Source organism: Fistularia commersonii, chromosome 11 (genome assembly GCF_037954325.1).
Source record: "Fistularia commersonii isolate RoL2024-O1a breed Wild chromosome 11, RoL_Fcom_v1.0, whole genome shotgun sequence".
NCBI lineage: Eukaryota > Metazoa > Chordata > Actinopteri > Syngnathiformes > Fistulariidae > Fistularia > Fistularia commersonii.
Window position 1 is genome coordinate 14,657,772 of NC_141294.1, and position 19,395 is coordinate 14,677,166.

A 19,395-nucleotide genomic window follows, 5' to 3' on the forward strand; every position below is an offset into this window, starting at 1 on the left:
AGAAAAGTCCACGGCCAAAACGCCGAGCGTCCAGAACTTGCCCAGGTACGAGTGCCCGCATTGCGGGATGTGTTTCATCCGGCAGACTCGCCTCCTCAGCCACCTGAAAATCCACCCGCTACCCGAACCGCCCCGGCCAAAAGCTCTCGCAAAATGCGACCCCTGCAACAGGGAATTTACGACCATGAAATCCTGGAGGAGTCATGAAGACGTCCACAGGCAGAACCCGCTCTGGTGCCTGATCTGCGCCAAAGGCTTCAGAGACGAGGACTTGCTGGACCGACACCTGCAAAGGATCCACGTGGGGAAGCACAAATGTGACATTTGCTGCAAATGCTTCTTCACATCTACTCAACTGAGCAATCACCACAGCAAACACGCCGAGGCGAAGTCGCCGATCTTCGTCGGGTCCGGCACTAAACCTCCGGGAACCCACGCTCCCGCATCTAGCGGAGAGGAAAAAAGAATTCAAAAAAGCGAATTCCTCACGTGTATCAAAGAAGAGACCCAAACACCGGAGGGGCTACGAGGAGATCCAAAGACGACTCGAGCCGCGTGGAAGGACGAGCCGTCGGCGGAGAACGTCAGCTCCGAGGAGTCGGACTGCGGGGAGCCCGATCACGGCGTCCAGCTTCCCGAGGCAGGAGGTGGGGATGAGGTGCACGAGGCAAAGGTGCGCAGAGTGCACAAGTACTGGGAGTGGGAGTGTTTTGAATGCGATAAAGGCTTCGACGACGTGGAAAAGCTCCACCTGCATTATGTAAAACACGCTACGGGGGAGTTGCCTTTACCACACTACGACGAATATGAAATGATTCCTTAACTCTGTTTTTAAATATCAATTCGTATGATGGGTGGAACAGAACCTCATTCGTCTGACCTTTGTTTATACACTGCTCAAAAAAATAAAGGGAACGCTTAAAAAACACATCCTAGATCTAAATGAATGAACTATTCTTATGAAATACTTTGCTCTTTACACAGTTGAATGTGCTGACAACAAAATCACACAAAAATGATCAATGGAAATCAAATGTATTAACCCATGGAGGTCTGGATTAGGAATCACACTCCAAATTAAAGTGTAAAAACAAACTCCAGGCTGATCCAACTTTGATGTAATGTCCTTAAAACAAGTCCAAATGAATCTGTGTTGCTTCCTGAGTGGACACTATGATTTCACACAAGTGGGATTGACTTGGAGTTACATTGTGTTGTTCAAGTGTTCCCTTTATTTTTTTGAGCAGTATATTAGACTATTTTCCTGTTTTCAGGAACCACCAGCAGAGATGAGATATCCTACAGACGCAACACAGCATTTTTTTTTTTTTTTTTACAGACAAGATGTCATGAAACATTGCAAAATAAAATTATTATGAATTAATATTTCTTCAAAGCATTGTGGCTTCATTTTTAGAAACATATAATACCTGTCTCATAAGTTATTCAAACATGTTTGGTCAGCAGCTGTAGTGTAGAGAAAACGCCCGTGCGTATCTGGAAGCCCGGATGTCGCTATCATTTCACCAAATGACAAGAACGCCTGGAAAAATGGCAGCTCAGATCAATTTTCCCACTCCGGGATGTAAAATCTCATAAATTGGATTCTATCCATATTATGTATGAACCTTTAGCTCAAAGCAAAAAGGATGGTTTTGCTTTATTTGAGAGATGAGATGAGAACAACTTTATTAATCCCGAAGGAAATTGTTGTGCCAGAGTTTCAAGTAAAAAACATAACAGTAATAGATAATAGTAGAAAGGAGGAAGGATAAGAAATATTTAAGAATTAGAAGATAAGAATTTTATTGCTTGTCTACATTTTTTTTTAAACAATCAAAACAGGTCAGATAAGTGTGTAACATCTTTCAAACCGTAATGCATTTGATTTCATACGGAAATGACAGAAAAGGCCTCTCAGGAGTGAAAGGGAGTTACTGCTGGTGCATCGGTGTATCCTGTCAATGCATGATATAACAGTGCCATCACCTGGTAAGTATTTCTGTGACTTCTTGCTATCCTCTTTCAGTTTTCTTGGATTGCAAATCACTGTTCCAAAGATAACAAGAATGAAAATGTTGTTTTGTACATGAAAATTAAATGTGGATCTCCATTTAAAAAGTTATCAACTCATGAGCTTCCAGGCAGGAGGAGGGTGATACAGGACTGTCTCAGAAAATTAGAATGATGTGATAAAGTTCTTTATCTTCTGTAATGCAATTAAAAAAACAAAAATTACTTTTTCATGATATTTTAATATTTTGAGATAGGATTTTTGAGTTTTAAGATGTAAGCCATAATCAGCAATATTAAAATAATAAAAGGCTCGCAATATTTCAGTTGATTTGTAATGAATCCAGAATGTATGACATTTTTGTTTTTGTAATTGCATTACAGAAGATAAAGAACTTTCTCACAATATTCTAATTTTCCAAGACAGTCCTGTAGATGGAGGAAACAAGTACAGGAAGTGAATTATTGTTTGAAGAAAGGATGCCAGTTTATGTCTGTCGCCTTGCAACTAACTTGTCCTTAAATGGCAGGAAAGATAACCATAATTCAGCTGACTGCACAGATTGTATAGCCCTTTTTAAAATACCAGTTATTGTTTACTTTGGCTGTACTTTGCCGCGGGCAAGAATCCTAAATTTTGCTGCACAAAAAAAAAAAAAAAACTCTGAATCGAACGCTTCCCACATAAGCTGCATTTAAAAATAAAACGAAATGCCTACGAGCAGATTGGATCATTCTGGAAGTATTTAAAAATCCTCCACGATATAAATAACACCGAGTAAGAGCCGTCGCGTAAGTTGTTGTGACCGGCCGGGGATGGTGAAAAAAAAAACTACAATTCCCATGATCCCCCGCGGCGGCTCATTTGCGTGACGTCATCAATCCCGCAGCCTCACTGTTGTTGGTTGCTTTGTGCGAAACGACGCCAAAATGTTCGGGCGGACGGCAGAGCCCAGGTAGCCCAATTCACACATTATCCTCCATCCTGTATATTCACAGAAACGCCGTTATTTTTGTAGCCAACAATTTCATATTTTTTTAGCCGCAGCACCTCGAAATCGATTGCCTTTCTATTCCCCCCCCCGATTTGGCTTTTATAAACCGCAAATCTGAGATTTTTAGGCTAACATTGCTAATGTTATATGTGTATTTTTTTGGGTATGGATGATGGGGCTGTGCGTGGAAATTAATAGCATTGGTTGAAAACCGAACCCGGCACGCAAATAAGACAAAGAAAAGTCGGGGAATTGTGTCATACTACGGTCCATCTGGTGGTTCTTTCATACCCATCAGTGCTCCTTTGTGAAACTCCAATTCATCCAAGGCTTCGCTTGTTGGGTAGCAAAGTGCATCTCTGTGCTTCTGCATTGCAAACTTCTTGCAAGGTTTGCGTGATAGTGATTTTTTTTTTTTTTTGGACATTTTATTGTGGTTCCTTTGCACATCCTTAAAAGTGTGTGTCTGTGTCATTGATAGAGACGTGTGAGCAAATGCTTCGGGGCGGCTGAGAGGGCAGGGAGCCATGCAGAGCCCGACCCAGACGACCAGCGGGACGGGCCCGGCGACCACAGCGACCACAGGGCGACCGCCGGACTGGGAGGCCGACGGCAAGCCGCCGACACCCGGCCAGCAGGAGTCCCACGGAAAGGAAAATCAATCCGCATCTTCCGTTGAGAAGGACGGCGTGACGAGAACGCCCGAGGATGGGACGCCCGGGGAGGACCGGCCCCGCGGTGACGGGAGGGGGTCGCAGCAAAAAGCCCCCTCTGCGACGACACCCGGAGCAAAGACCAATCGTGGTCGCCCGGCGCCGAAGGGGAACCCGCAGGCTGAAGCTGTGAAAGACAAGAGGAAATACGTCCCTTCCAAGAAAGCGATGATAGATCCGTTGAAGATGGACATGTCGAAGCCACTGGTTATTCCCCTCACATGTGAGTGATTTAGCATCTCGACTGTGCATCCGTGTTCTTTGCACTTTTTTCAAACACAAGGTCTTTTATCGTTCTCTCGATCTGCACACAAAAGACGGCATGAAATAAGTTGTGACACACCAAAGACCACAGGAAAAAGACAAAAACAATGGCGAAAGCTTTAGTTTTGGATTTTATAGCATTGGGCAAGCCGCTCGTTCCAGAAAATTTCAGCTAGTTTATTTTGGACCCCAAGCCTGCTGACTGCGAGTTTCACTTTAGCATCGCAGTTATCTGTTAGCAACTCGCAGAACAGCCGGGGCGGTGTTTTCCGAACGCGTAGAATGGAGCGGTCCGTGACTTCGAGGTTAATAATGAGCTCTTAGAGCCTCGGTTACAACTCGGGCTGCAGCCGCCTCAGGCAGATCGGCGAGCAGGCCCTCCCAATTATCCTGCCTGCTGGATACATTAATGCATGTTAGCTTCAACTGAGGATGGTACATGCACAAGGCCAATTTATTCAAAATTCCCCAATTCAACTTGCCTGCTGATATTTGTCCACCCTATTTATATCACGCGAGCACGCATTGCTGCTTTGAAATAGGTTAAAATCAAATCACATTTCTTTTAAAACTGCTTCAGTGAAAATAGCTGCCGCTTCAAAAAAATGGTTGGAAACTTAGTTGGTGAATTTTGGGTTTATCCTACAAAGTTTGGGAAATATAAGTGGTTCTAGTATTTTTTTTTTTACCCCAATGATGGTAATTAGCATCGCTATCGCTCAAGATATATTAGACTGGTGCAGGACATGTATGCTAGCTGTGAGACACTGGTACGCTGTGCTGTAGGGGTAACAGAGAAGTTCAAGGTGGAGGTGGGATCAGCTCTGAGCCCCTTCTTGTTCGCAATGGTGATGGACAGGCTGACAGATGAGGTTAGACAGGAATCCCCATGGGCCATGATGTTTGCGGATGACATTGTGATCTGTAGTGAGAGAAGACAACAGGTAGAGGAACATCTAGAGAGGTGGAGGTATGCTCTGGAAAGGAGAGGAATGAAAGTTAGTCGCAGCAAGACAGAATATATGTGTGTGAATGAGAGGAACTCGGGTGGAACGGTGAGGCTACAGGGAGTGGAGATCAAGAAGCTGGAGGATTTCAGGTACTTTGGGTCAACAGTCCAGAGCAACGGAGAGTGTGGAAAAGAGGTGAAGAGACGGTCCAAGCAGGTCGGAATGGGTGGAGAAAAGTGTCAGGGGTACGAAGAGATAGAAGACTTTCAGCCAGAATAAAAGGAAAGGTGTACAAGACAGTGGTGAGACCAGCGATGATGTTTGGACTAGAAACTGTTCCAATGACCAAAAGACAGCAGGCAGAACTAGAGGTTGCAGAGATGAAGATGTTGAGGTTCTCTTTGGGAGTGACCAGGATGGAGAGGATCAGGAATGAGTCCATCAGAGGAACGGCACATGTTAGATGTTTTGGAGAGAAGGTCAGAGAAGCCAGACTGAGATGGTTGGGTCATGGACAGAGGAGGGATAGAGAATATATCGGTAGAAGGATGCTGGAATTGGAGCTGCCAGGCAAGAGGTCTGGAGGAAGACCAAAGAGAAGATTTATGGACGTCGTGAGAGAGGATATGAAGTGTGAGAATTGGTGTGAGAGAGGAGGATCCAGAGAATAGGGTTAGATGGAGAAGGTTGACTCGCTGTGGCGACAACTGAAGGGAAAAGCCCAAAGGAGAAGAAGAATCTGTCACAGGGGTGCAGGACATGTATGACCGAGACAAAGTGATGATTGAGATGTTTTGGACATGAACAAAGGAGTGTTCGTGTCCAAACCATGGTGAAGATCTGGGGAGAAGGTTTTTGAAGGTGAAGCTGCCAGGCATGAGGTCTCGAGGAAGACCAAAGAGAAGATTTATGGACGTAGTGAGAGAAGATATGAAGGTAGTTGGTGTGGGAGAGGAAGATACAGAGAATAGGGTTAGATGGAGGAAGTTGATTCGCTGTGGCGACCCCTGAAGGGAAAAGCCCAAAGAAGTAGAAGAAGAAGAAGAAGAAGAAGAAGAAGATCGCTCAAGATATACACTCAGCCGAAATGACATATTTATTCCCCTGTTAGCCAGCTAGGATGAAACTCATTTTGTAATATCCTTAATGACAGGTTAATTGACGATATTAGTGCACGTTACAGGTCATCATTCTCCATTTTCTGTTTCCCTCCAGCATCTCAGCTCTCCATGCAGTGCATGGAGTGCCACATTATCTTCTGCGATCACAAGAGCCACGTACGCCACTTAAAGTTGAGCCATCCGGCCGAATACGAGCAGTCTATACTGAGGAATGCGCTGTTTGCCTGCTACGTTTGTGACCAGCACTTCCCAAATTCCTCGGAGCTCATGGTCCACCAGAAGGCCCACGTTGACAAGAAACCCTTCAAGTGTCCACTATGTAACCAGGCCTTCACCAAGTCCTCGGAGCTCACCCGTCATAAGAAAATTCACTTTGGCCGGGACGGTTACAGCTGTATCGACTGCGGCAAGTCATTCAAAACACTGACGCTGCTGAAGTACCACCGGCGCACACACACCGGAGAGAGGCCGTATGTGTGCAAGGAGTGTGGCAAGAGGTTCACCATGCAGAAGCCGTTGCAGAAACATATGTTGTCGCATGTGCAGGACGGGGCCAACGAAGAGGAGGGAGGCGCCACGGTCAAGAGACCGAGGAAGAAGAAGGATGGTGAGTATAACGCTTCTGTAGAAAGGAAAGGAATGACAAAGAAGTCTGCAAAAATACGCTATGTAACACAGATTTTTTTTTTTTTGGGGGATTGTTAATTTGCCTCCAGATGCTTCTGCGGTCAAATATGCCTGCTCTGTGTGCAAGGCGACTTTCAAAACCACCAAGACGCAGCAGCGTCACATGAAAAACAAGCACAACGTGTCACCTGCTGCGCTGGGTAGCACCGGCATGACCGAACAGCAAAGAAAACAAAGCACTCCCATCATAACTCCGATATCTATTTGCCAGCCGGGGTTACTGCAGGTCGAGCCAGACGGGCCGCTCCAAAAAGTTGACGCCAACATCGACACGGAGCCGATTCGGCGACTCATCGAGTCTTTGGGAAACGTACAAAAAGTGAACCAGGTTGTCATACTCGGGCAGGTACCGCCTGACGCGGCGCCTCTTGAAGTACAGCACATGTCCCACTTTGAAGAACCGCTCGCTATAAATCCACATCCACCGGAGATGGATTTCATTGGACTGAAACAAGCGGAAGGAAAGACCGTAGACCTGGATTTTTCCAACAATCCGTGCGATCCCATGGAGCAAACCATCATACTGGAACCCATTACACCAGACGGGCAGTTGGACAACGCCCCCTTTTCAGAATTAGCTTCCCACATATCAGCGGGCGAGAATCTAACGCTCGGACTTGTTCCGAGCGAGCAAACGGCGGCGACGGTGCACGATGTGATCCCGCAGCCCGAGATGAACGCCGTGCGGTCGAACGCCATCGATCCGACGGTTTGCCGCGGCGCCGACGGGGATCTCGGTCGAAACCTCGAGCAAACTGTCATTTTAGAACTCGCTCCCGCGCTGATGCCGACTGAGCAGCTGGAACGTTCCCAAAATGAGGAACGCCGCGAAATCCCGTCGTCCTCGCTGGTACCCGCCACCGAATTGGAGACGACCGCTGAGCAGACCGTCGCCGGGGGGATGAGCGGCCTCTCCGTCCAACCTCTCGTGCCCTCTGTCGATTTGGACCCGGCGCCGCTACCAGCCGGAGATCGGGACCGCCCCGCTTGCGACGCCGTTCCGCCGGACATGCTAACGCAGGTCGAGACGGTAGCGGACTCCAAGGGAGGGACCGAGGCGCAGATGCCGGGGAGTCTGGGCGAGGTCCAGGCGGGAACGGAGGCTGGTGAGATGCAGGACGCGGAGGAGAAAACCTTACAGGAGGAGAAAACGGCGCCGGACGAGGGAAGAAGGTCAGGTAAGGGGCGGACGGAGAAGCAGCGTGAAGGGGAGGAGCCGTCCTCCACGGTCGCACCGCCCGCCAAACCGGGCGGCAAAAAACACGAGCCGAAAATCCCGGACTTACCCGTGAACGTGATGTCGGCTCAAGAACTGGTCAAAGTGCGGAAAAGGAAGCCGGCCAGGGCTTTTATATTGCAGGGCCACATGCAGGAACTGGTCGGTCCAATCCAGGGTTACGATTACCAGAACGAGGCGAAGCCCACCAAACGGCAGCGAACGAAGAAGTCCCACCTGGTGGTGAAATTCGGCCCGCAAAGTAAAGAAAGGAAAAACAAGAAACAGAAGAAGCAATCGCAGCGATGTCAGCCCGCAGCGGAGGAAGCGGTGAAGGAAAAAGCTAACAGTCTCCCCGAGAAGAAAGTGCCATCCCAGAAGAAGGGAAGAAAAGGCAATAAAGGCAAGAGAGGCGGGAACTCGGAACCCGCGGCCGAAATAAAAGAAAACACGTTAACCCAAGAGGCTCTGGTTCAGCGACCGAAAGAGGACGCGAGGAGAAAAAAAATGAAAAAGCAAGGAGACGCGGCGGCGGAGAACGCGCAGCACGTCACCAAACAAGAGGCCGTGTTTAAAAAGAAAATCCAGTCCAAGATGAAGCAAAAGAGTCAGCCGCCGATCGAAAAGAACGGGAGGATGGCGAGTAAAGTGCAAGCCAAAAAAAGGGGAAAAAATAACATCAAACAAAAGGCGGCTTCGGCAAACACGCCCGGCCCGCAGATCACGCAGGATTCTCTGCTCTTGCTGAAAGGTCACAAGCAGCCCCAGCTGAAAGTTCACAAGTTAGATCCCACCAAAGCGTCGGCGCAGACGCAAGAGCCTTCCCCTCTGGAACCCCAGGCGTTTCCCCCGCGGGGCAAAGACAAACGCGCGTCAGAATCGGCGAATAACCTTCCCGCCGAGGATAAGAAAAAGAAGGGGAGGACAAAAAAGACCCAGAAGGCCCTTTCGTTGCTTTCCTTCCTCAAGGTGTCCCACCAGCCCAGCGAAGCCGCTCCCGCCAGGCCGAAGACCACCCGCAAACGGAAAGCCTCCGCCAACGTGGAGACGGAAGGAGTGATCACCGCCTCGCACTCCAAGCGCACGTTGGAGTGCAAGGACTGCGGCGAGAGGTTCGGAGAGGTCTCCTCCCTCCAGAAGCACAAGGCGACGGTGCATATCGTGGAGAGCCCCGATCTTATGTACACCAACGGGAACATTTTCGAAGGGGTGTCCAAAGAGAGGGTCGGCGAGGCGACGGACGCCGCCACGGGTTGGGATACCGAGCCGGAGATGCCGCTGGACGACAGAGAACGCAGTCTCTCTTTTCCCGCCTTAATTCCATCCCCGTCTTTACCCTTCACACAAATCGATGCCGAGGCGAGTCGCGGCGAAGACAGGGCGGGAGGTCAAACGGAAACAGGCGGACTGTCGCCCGTGTCTCCTTCATCGTCTCACCAGGTTAAAGACGGCGAGCCCCTTCCATCCTTCTCCGAATCCTCTCCAGATATTCCTACCCGGGTGGAGACCGCGGTCACAGAGGAGCCCTCGGATGGGAACAAGGGCAAAGAAAGTGTCTCCTCGGTGTCGGAAACCCGGCCGACGGAGGACGAAGACGTCAAGGAGGACGTCCTTCTCGAGGTGGACTTGGTCACCGTCGGTGAACCGAGCGACAAGGACGGCGCTCTCCGAAAGGAATCGGACGAAGCGCGTACCGCGGACGTCTTGGAAGACGAAGCGGCCGTACCGCTCGTTCTGAACGAAGCCGCGTCCGCTGCGGAACGGCTGTCCGCGAAGACCGTCTCCTGTGAAACACAGCAGGTGGAAGTTAAAGATGAGGATGAGGAGGTGCTGGTGCAGAAGAAGAAGGAACTGGGGAGAGGACCTACAGGCAAGAGACACGGGGTGCTACCTAAGGAGGTTTGGCCTTCGAATGTTCTCGCAGGAACGGAATCGGAGGCGGACCACGACGATTGTCAAGTAGTTTATAAGAGTCCCGCAGTCGCAGCGGATTCACAAACTGTCGCCGGGGACGACGCCCGCGCTCAGACCTCCCAGACCAAGACCGGCACGGAGTTCGAGCTCCGCAAATGTGCCGCGCCTGCTACGTCTTTGCCTCCCGTGCAGAAGTCGCCATCGGAGGAGTCTTCGGAAAAGCAAGTGGCGTTCGAGGCGGGGTCGGTTTCTACCGCCGGCGCCGAAGCCGTGGATGACGATGGGGACGGCGGCGAGCGGCGTGACAGGGACGCAGACCGTTCTCCGGGAATCATACTTGAGAAGGTCCTCTCTTCTGGTGGGGAGGAATGCTCGACGGCTTGGAGGAAAACTCCCAGACGGGTAAAAAAAACAGGCGACGAGACATTTAGAATTTCTTCACGGAGCCGGTTCTGACATCGCGTTTTACCTTTCAGGGTTTGGAAACCGAGAATTACGAGCGGGCCTCGGGGAGCCGGGAAATCAAAGTGGAAGAAACGACCGCCGATCCCACCTTCGTGGCACCGGCGTGTCAGAACAGAGCGAACTCGACGGCGCAGTCTCAGCACCACCGCGACATCAGGACCGTCCTGGTGAAGGAGGAGAGCAGCCTGGTGCAGAGCGACGTCCAGGCCACGCAGGAAAGCGTCGGCTGGAACTCGGAGCGCGTCAGCAGCGAACCGGCTCCGAGTCCCCGTAAGCATAAGTTCGTGTATATTTGGGGAAATGCTTTTTTTTTTTTTTTTTTTTTTGATGCGTTATCGTCTGATATTTGCTTGTGATGAATTCAGCAAAGGCTCGACGGTGAGCCGATCGGTATTTTTAGAGATTCACAGGAAGGAAGGGGCTGTCAGACCCGCTGAAGTTTTTGCAAAATGCATGTCGGCGCCGTCTGATCGAGAGGATCGGGGGTCGCGCGCAAATTATTACAAAAAAATTGATAACGTTCGTCAGTAAATAAAATCCCTTGACATAACACGCAAGAAGGTGGAGAAAAATGCAAACCTTCCTTGGAGAAGACGTTCCTTTTGTGCATTTCTGGTGAATATTTCTCTGAAAGCTGAATAAGTAAAATCTGCACGGCTGGTGGTGTTAAGACCAGCCCGCTTGAGTGGCGTTGACCTTTCCCTGACCTCGCTCGCAGGAGATCCGATGCCGGAAGGATAAAACGCTGCAAAATACACACCTCTGAGCTACAAAATGATATTTTACAAAACCGTCTGTGGATGAATTTGAAAACAGATTGATGACCAGCAAAGCGCCCTGCAGGCTGGGTGTCAGCGAGCCTCGTCATCGTTTTGGAGACGAACGCCGAATGATCGTTACGTTTTCCTTTAGTAACAGAGATGGGAGAGGTGAGCGGCTGCGCCGTCGCTCCTGACTTCGATACGCAGCAGTGTATCTTCTATCCCGTGAAGGAGGAAGAGAGGGAGGTGCTGCTGGGAGCTGCTCAGACTGATGATGGATGTCTGGCAACGGAGGCCTCCGCGGACGGCCGGCGCACGCAGGAGCAAAGAGCAGACTGCTTTTTATGTGGGTTCCTTGTGTTTTCACCTTTTCGCGCTCGGTAAGACAGGCGGATCGCGGGAAACTCAAACCGGATTCACTTTTACATTTGTCAACAGACGATGTGACGCAAGACAGTCAGGATACAAGAGTGAGATGTTTACAGCCCGAACTCATGGTTGATGACCTTGCAGATTTACGAGGTTTGCTTCCTCTGTCAGAATCGACAATAAACACTTTGTTTTTTTTTTTTTGTTCTAACTAAAAGAGCAGCTCTTTGCAACATTGTGCTCTCAGTGCATGAAACTCCCCACAGAATTTGATTTGTCTATTAAAATGTTAAATACTGATGAGGCTGTGTGGTGTTTAACCTCATAGCCGACATGGATGCAGAGTGGCAGAATCCCACAGACGCGCTGGGCTTCCTGCTTCAGGGTGCCGACGAGGAGGATGCGGAAAGTTTCCAGCTGTCGAGACCTCAGGTGGACTCGGAAGCACGCGCTATGGCCTATTTCTCCAAAAATCAAAACGGCGAGTCGGGCCGGCCGGATACGACCACGTCCAGGTAATCCAAACAATTGGATTTTAGAAATAAGAACAAATGCGAGTTTACGAAATACTGATTAAAATCTAATTTATAAAGCAGATACTTTCGATTATTTCTATGCCCCCACCCCACCCCTTCCCTTCCCCAACTGCCTCTAGTTTACCAAATTTAAACCCAAAACAAGTGGAAAGAGGCTCCGGGGAGCCTGTGGAGTACTTCTCCAAGTTCTTCGGCTGGGACACCTGGGCGGAGTTCGCCCACAACACCAATCGAAGTTCAAGCGCATCGAAAGATTTCACGGCCAGAGAAGTGGCGCAGTTTGTCGGGATCCACATCGCAATGGGAACCTTGAAGGTTCGTGTTTTGAGTGTCTTGTTTGCGTGTCCGCGATAGCTCGATGCTAAAGCGCCGTTTGTTTGTTCCCTTGCTAATAGTTCCCCAGTCCGAGGCTCTACTGGGAGGACCTGACCAGGGTGCCCTTGATCGCCGAGGCGATGCCGCTCTCTCGTTTCACTCAGCTGTGCGGGAGGTTGAAGCTATCTTCTGCCGCTGATCCAGACCATGGTAAAGTCGGGGGAGAAAGAAACAATTGGGACTTTCAAGATGCGAGGCGCGAAGAAAGTTCCGTGCGTTGTGACAGGCAGCCCCAGAGGACGACGACGACGACGACGACGTACGTGAACTGTTCAAAAACACAAGTGGATCCCCTGTGGAGGGTCCAGCCGGTGTTGAGCCGGTTCCATAAAGGATGCAGGTCAATAAGACGGGACGGTTATTATGCAGTCGATCAGTATCAGCTTCCTTTGACGGGCAAAACGCACAGTACCGGCCCGTCACTGCATTGCACTACATTGATTGGATTTGGGGGTTTGCTCCTCCACGTGGATCTGAAACCGGACCCTTCGGACAAAGAAGACGCCGTGGAAAAAATGCTCCCCAAAGGCAGCATGGTGTTTCTGTGCAAGCAAGAACTCTCCACTCCCGCTATGCTCGAGCGCTTGCTGGTCGCCGGGATTCACGGCGCAGGGAGGGTGGGAGGCGCGAGGGGACAGATCGGAGACGAGTTTGTCAGCTCGGACGGGAAGCTGATGTTGCGGAAATCGCACTGCGGCTTCATCCTGTCCACGGCCGGGAACGGTCAGAGACACAGGGTCTCCCTCATCGACGATTTCGAAAAAGCCCAGATGTCAACTCGTCTCAACAGAGATTTGCGGGGTCTTTACAAGACGCCCCTCGCCGCCGCTGCCCCGACATGCTGGCCTCAAGCCGTGCTGTGGTACCTCACAGATCTGGCGTTAGTCAACTCCTGGCTCCTGTACAGGCAGGAGCGCAGGGCCGAGCATGAACCTTTGACTCTCATGGCCTTCAGAATGGAGGTCTCCAAGGCTCTGATTCTCTCCAGTAGCTCAGACACGCAGGACTCGATTCCGCCTCAACCCCCGACGGAAAAAGCCAACGGATCAAACGAAACGCCCAACCCCAGTCTGGTGGAGGAAAGTCCTCTTCCCGACGCGGCTACAAGGTATGACAATTCAGGCCACTGGCCAGAGCAGCTGGCGGAGGGAGAAGGAGGAAGGTGTCGTTTCGGGGACTGTCAAAGAACATCTCGAGTGCTTTGCCTTAAGTGCTGCGTCTTTCTCTGCATCTCACGCAACCACAACTGCTTTCTGAACTTCCACAACCAAGGGACTCTCGAAAAACAGTAACGTCAACCGCGCACCCGAACCTGTACTCGTAACAAGTCCGCCCGTCATTTGGAATGTAACTGTTTTGTTTTTCGGTGACGAATCTAGACGTGAACCTCTGGAATGCGATGATAGTGCTCTCCCCGTTTCCCGTGACCACTTTTCCGTGATGCCTTCCGCCGGCGCTGTTGTTCTCATCGTAAAGTGATTGTGTTGCAGTTTACAAAAAACAAGAGCATTTGTGATGTGACTCTAAACTATTTAACAGGTATGAAAATGAATGCGTCCAGACATTTCATAATAAAGAAAAAAGAAACATAGCCATGAAATTAAAAACTTGGGGGGGAAAAAAAAATGCAGCAACATTTGTTGTTTTTAATGTGTACATTAACTTGATATTGTTTTACATCCCATGGGCTGTTTTTTGCTCCATGAGTTTGAACAGTATCCATATGAATTCGATAAATAAATACATTTTAAAAATGCATGTCTTTTTTTTTTATATTTACCATTTAGTCATTGAAATGTTTGTAAACAACGTTGATCCCATCAGTTATTGATCGGATCAGCCCGCCGGGAGGTGAACGGAACCCCCCTCCTCGTCACGTGATCCATAAACCCCGTAGAACTCTAATAAATAGAAAACAAACTCGATTTCAATCTGTGTTTTTCAAAAAAAAAAAAAACAAAAAAAAAAAAAAAACGGATGTGTGTTTTTTTCTTTTTTGATTATTATTATTTTACCCCGCTGGCTGTTTTATTTTGTCCATCCGGTCATCGCACACAAATCAATCGGCCACCTTTTTTTTTTTTTGTTTGTTTCCTATAGCTCAATTTTTGCATAGAACAAGTCTGAAGATCCATGAACACACGATTTTGTTTGTTTTTTAAAAAATAAAAATAATAATTTGTATTTGTGTCAATGGCGTTTTCCATAATAGTAGCTATAGTAGCCCTAGCAGCGGCGGCGGGTCCGGCCTCCCCGGCGGCCATCTTAGTTGTACCAACGGCTCCAGTGCACCAGGAAGTCCAATCTATAGGCTGCACTTCTAGGGTCAACTCTGTCAGTCAAACTACGCTACATTCAAAGAGCGGCCAGAGGTAATGTAAACGTCTGCTTCGTTGAAAAAATGTCTAAATACGGGTTCGGGGTTTAAAATTGAGGAAATGTGGCACTCGTTAATGGTTAGATGGCGAGCACCGTGGAGTGCGAAGCACTTGAAAAAGCATGGGAAAGTATTAGGTCTCTTTTGAATGGCAGTCAGTGTTGTTAGCGCTAACTAGCCGAGCCGTAGCATGCTAGCAAGCGGTAACTTATCCCGCTCGGTTGAGCGGTAGTTATCTGCTTGTTTCCCAAGTAAACAGACGCAGACTTAATAGAATTAAATTTTGATTACGCGTATTCGGTATATGTTCGTTAGTTACCGCATCCGTTCATTTGGTAATCAAACAGTGGGATGTTCGCTAGCTTAGTGTTTCATGGCGCTAACTACATGGCGCAGCTAGCGGCCTCTAAAGGCAACAACGAAGATGAGCCGAAACTTGTGTCATCGCTGAAATTACTAACCCCGATACGATTTATCCGATGACGTTGAAAATAAATGCTTCGCGTTATTTGACGGTTGCATTCGTGCATTTTGCGATAAACTTGCAACCCAGCGCACTCTATCTAGTCATGTATTGTCCCTGCCGTTCGTTTATCAAAACATTATTTCCGCATGGTTTGTAATCTTCTCGCAATTCTGTCCTGACTTGTGCGACTCCAGGGATATTGTTGTTGGTGCCCGAATACACATCCAAGTGTCACAGGATGGACTCGGACCTTTTGAACATAGAGGAGATCGTAATGGGTCGGGCATTGCCCGATCAACCCTCCGAAGTCCCCCCTCCAAAGTCAGCAGAACCAATCAAACCCATCACTTTGAACGGACCTGCTGCACCACCTGTTCAATCCTGTAAGCAGAGGAGTAACTTTTACTTACATGTTGACCCTGTTTCTGGAGAGAAAGTCATCAAGTAAATGTTTGCTCTCTTCACAGACCAACATGAAAACCTGCAGTGTTTCCAGTGCTTCATCACATTCTGCAGTGCCAAAGCAAAGGAAAGGCACATGAAGAAAAGTCACAGAGAAGAGTACAAACAACAACTTCAACAGGTATGTTGCCTGCATAAGCATTCGCTTAGATTGCTGGCATGACTTGGTTTTATTTAAGAAAGGCTCTCCGCACCTGTTGCTATGCTTGGATATGCGTGAAGTTATAGAGCGCATTTCCTGTGGAGTGTTTTTTTTTCACATAATGAAAAAGCCATGTTGAAAACAAGTGATTCTATCATACAAAATAGGATGTATTCTGCATTTACTTGGTACTTTTTGAGACCTTGATGAGAATTTTGCTCAACAGAGGAGAGGTATCACATGTATTTACCTTTACAGTGTGACTTTTGAGTCCACTTTTGCTCTTGTTTGAGAAGATCCTGTCTGTTTATACTTATGTTTGGTTTTCTCTCCCAAATGGACTGAGATGTTAATAGATGTTGTTCTTAGGGACCATGAGATGTACTTTGATGGTTCCATACTTGGGAAATTGTTTCGCAGCAGCAGCAAGACATACAAGGACAAGACAGGCTAAAAGTTAATGTGAAAAATAGATAAGATAAAAAGAAAATAAAAACTCTGAAGTAAAAGTATAATCTTAAAAAAAAAGTCTCTTATATTTACTAATATACAGGAATAATGTGGCAATGGGAAGTAGTGCAGTAACCTATGAGAGAGTTATCGTACAGGGTTATGGCATGAGGTAGGAAAGGCCTCTAAACTTGTCTAACAGATTGTATTTTGCACTGAAAGCGTATTATTTACAGATCATTTATTTAGGCATAAATAAGCAATTTATGTTCAAGCATTTGATTGTTTTTCTCCAGCTATCCAATGTGCTTTCTAATTAATTGGTGTGTCCCTAAAGCACATTTTCCAAGCCAAATATAGATAGAATCCACAGAAATTAAGTTCCCTCGTTCATTTAATTTCTCAGGCAATTAATTTGCTTCCATTAATATGGAAAGACTTTCGGTGCCATGTCTTTTAATGCTTCTGAACCTTTTATTATCACATCAAGAGTTTGAGGCGTTCTAGTGAACCGATGTCTTATTATTTTTCAACAAAATCATACATACTGTTTTTTTATAACACTTTGAAATGGCGATAATAGAGGTGATAAGAGAGAAAATCATTGTGGTTAAACATTGGTTTTCGATCACTGTCAGTTCTGTGTAGGTGTTAATATTAATAACGAGAGAAAATTTAACACCTACCCGAACTAAATAACGTGGTCATCTGGCATGTGGTCTTGACTTTAAATCTCTCTTTTTGATTTATTCACAGGGCAACACATTGTTCACATGCTATGTGTGCGACCGCACATTTCTGTCATCCGAGGAGCTGACACAGCACCAGCCCACACACAGCAAGGATGATAAGCCCTTCAAATGTGTCCATTGCAAGGAGAGCTTCAAGACATTTTCTGAAGTGAGCATGCAATGTCACCGTTAGCACACGGTTGAGCTGTAAATGTAACCTTTTGTTTTAAAGAGTTTTACTAATTAGTTTTCTTTTTTCCTTCTCATGTTCCCAGCTCACATCACATAGAAGACAAGTGTGTCCAGAAAAGCAGTTGGTGTGTAAAGATTGCAATGAAACCTTCAGGAGTGCTGGTTTGTTGCGCACTCATCGCCTGATCCAGCATCCTCGCCCAGATGTAGAGACTGCAGAGCAGCCGGATGACGCCGCAAAGACCCATCGATGTAAGAAGTGCAATCAGGGATTTGAAATGGAGTCCGAGCTGATTGAGCACCAGGAGAAGTATCCCGAAGGTCAGCAGTGCAACGGCAACGCGTCCTCTATCAAGAAGCGCGGACGTCCCGCCAAAACTGAAGAGCCTGCAGGTGCGGAGAAAAAGGCGAAGCGCAAAAAGAAGGATGAGGCAGAAGCACCGGAGGAAACGGTGAATACCAGCAGCACGGCAGAGGCACCTGTAGCCCCGGCGGATGAAAAAGGAAAAGCAGGCGTGGCTAAACGCGGCCGTCCGTCTAAAGCTGTTGCAAAGGCAGAGACGGAAGAAAAAAAGAGTGTTGCAGAAGATAGTGAAGGCCAGGCAAAAGAGAAGAAACCCAAGTCAGAGCCTGTGCTGCCCCGGCAGCACCCCTGCCCTGAATGTGACCTCTCGTTCCCCGGCCTCGCTCAACTCCGAGCCCACAAGAAGGAGAAACACACCCCTCGGAAAGCCCATCCTTGCGAAGAATGTGAAGAGAGCTTCGCCCGTGCTGAGCAGCTCGACGCTCACATGTCCCGAGCTCATGCTGTCGGCCGCTTAGCCTGTCCAACCTGCGGGAAGAGCTTCGGCCGAGAGCGAACCTTGAAAGCTCACCAGAAGAGCCACCCTGAGGAAAAGACGGAAAACCCAAGCTCAAAGAGATAATCGGGGCACAGGAGCCTGACAGTGCTTTTTTTTTTTTTCCTTTCTTTTTATATTTTAAACGGGAATTGTCCTTTTTGTTCCTGGCAACATTAGTGATTGGAAGACTTTAAAATGGTTTAGAGAATGACTTTTTAGCACGTTGTGGATGTAAGCTGATCTTTGACATGAAAGAAATATTGTTTTTTTTTTTTTTTTGTTTGTTTTCTTTTTGAGCTGTTGAGGATTTTGACACATCTCTTAAATCGACTAACCAAATGTTAAATGCATCTATTACACTTTGTCAAAAAACATAGCTTATTTGTAAAAACAAAGCAGTTCTGATTAACTTTTTAAATGATTATTTTCCCATTTTTTTAATGTGTGAAATACTCGTGGTGTGAATTTATAACCTGGTGTTTTTGAGTTGTCAAACTCAGTTTGTGGTGAAACTTTTTTTCCCTGCTCCCTATTATTTTACCCCCCAAAAAGCAAAAAGATTGGATGGATTCATATTTTCAGAAGATAAGATTCTTCGTACAGATATCATGTTATGAATGTTATTCAAATCTAACGTGTTATGTACAGCCTCTGGTTCATATTATGTATTTTTACACTTAATATTTTGATCTTGTTCCTTTCTAAATTAACTGTGTCATTGAGAAGAATTTTAAAGAAAATGTGATTCTACTTGGATTTTTTTCAGCTGATATCCCCAGATTTAACATGGGGACAGAAATGATCAACTAAAGTCTTGATTTTTCTTTTGGTTATAAAAAAAAAAGAAAATACTCCTTTATTTTTTCACTCATTGGATTATGTCATGTCTTAGACATTTCCTGAATGGATCTTGTGGCTCTTAAAGTTCTCTGGAGTCCCATAAAGAACTCTGTATGTCAGTGTCATTCACACTTTGGATTGTTTCTCGACCCACTGCTGTTTGTCTGGACAGTTAAATAATGTAATAAAACACGCTCCCAAAGGAGGCTTACATTGAAACGCTATAGTGTTTGCTTTTGTTATTCAGTCAAAAACATGCAGCAGTTTGCATTTGTGTTTCAGTTACATCGCTTTTCATCCCTGGTACCATCCTCTCACACTGCTTAAAAGGAAGCTTTTCATGTGCATCATCTTTGTTTTGTGTTATTTATTCTTGAAAAACACACTTAAAACACAGTGCTTTTACAGTCACAAGTGTGATTCCCTTTCAGCATTTTCTTTGTCCCTCCACTTTCTTGTGAAGATTCACGACAAGCTATTTAACTGTTAAAACTAAACGCTTACCTGCACGCAT

General features: G+C 47.2%; 2 protein-coding genes across 2 annotated transcripts; both read left to right on the forward strand.

Moving 5' to 3' along the window:
* Positions 1-2,930: 2,930 nt before the first annotated feature.
* znf576.1 (zinc finger protein 576, tandem duplicate 1) lies at positions 2,931-13,966 on the forward strand. The gene is made up of 10 exons (XM_086155220.1): positions 2,931-2,969; positions 3,490-3,944; positions 6,151-6,663; positions 6,773-10,275; positions 10,350-10,608; positions 11,251-11,445; positions 11,538-11,621; positions 11,797-11,983; positions 12,124-12,319; positions 12,400-13,966. The coding sequence occupies exons 2-10, from the start codon at positions 3,536-3,538 to the stop codon at positions 13,669-13,671; spliced, it is 6,618 nt and encodes a 2,205-aa protein (XP_086011346.1). The 5' UTR covers positions 2,931-2,969; positions 3,490-3,535; the 3' UTR covers positions 13,672-13,966.
* Positions 13,967-14,669: 703 nt separating this feature from the next.
* Positions 14,670-19,100, forward strand: znf576.2 (zinc finger protein 576, tandem duplicate 2). The gene is made up of 5 exons (XM_086155226.1): positions 14,670-14,751; positions 15,417-15,605; positions 15,690-15,805; positions 17,033-17,176; positions 17,283-19,100. The coding sequence occupies exons 2-5, from the start codon at positions 15,461-15,463 to the stop codon at positions 18,123-18,125; spliced, it is 1,248 nt and encodes a 415-aa protein (XP_086011352.1). The 5' UTR covers positions 14,670-14,751; positions 15,417-15,460; the 3' UTR covers positions 18,126-19,100.
* Positions 19,101-19,395: the final 295 nt, after the last annotated feature.

Coding starts and splice junctions, on each gene's coding strand:
- znf576.1 (XM_086155220.1), top strand. CDS start 3,536: ATGCAGAGCCCGACCCAGACGACCAGCGGGACGGGCCCGGCGACCACA. Junction 6,664..6,772: donor ACCGAGGAAGAAGAAGGATG/GTGAGTATAACG, acceptor ATTTGCCTCCAG/ATGCTTCTGCGGTCAAATAT. Junction 11,622..11,796: donor TGACCTTGCAGATTTACGAG/GTTTGCTTCCTC, acceptor TTAACCTCATAG/CCGACATGGATGCAGAGTGG.
- znf576.2 (XM_086155226.1), top strand. CDS start 15,461: ATGGACTCGGACCTTTTGAACATAGAGGAGATCGTAATGGGTCGGGCA. Junction 15,606..15,689: donor TGCACCACCTGTTCAATCCT/GTAAGCAGAGGA, acceptor CTCTCTTCACAG/ACCAACATGAAAACCTGCAG. Junction 15,806..17,032: donor ACAAACAACAACTTCAACAG/GTATGTTGCCTG, acceptor ATTTATTCACAG/GGCAACACATTGTTCACATG.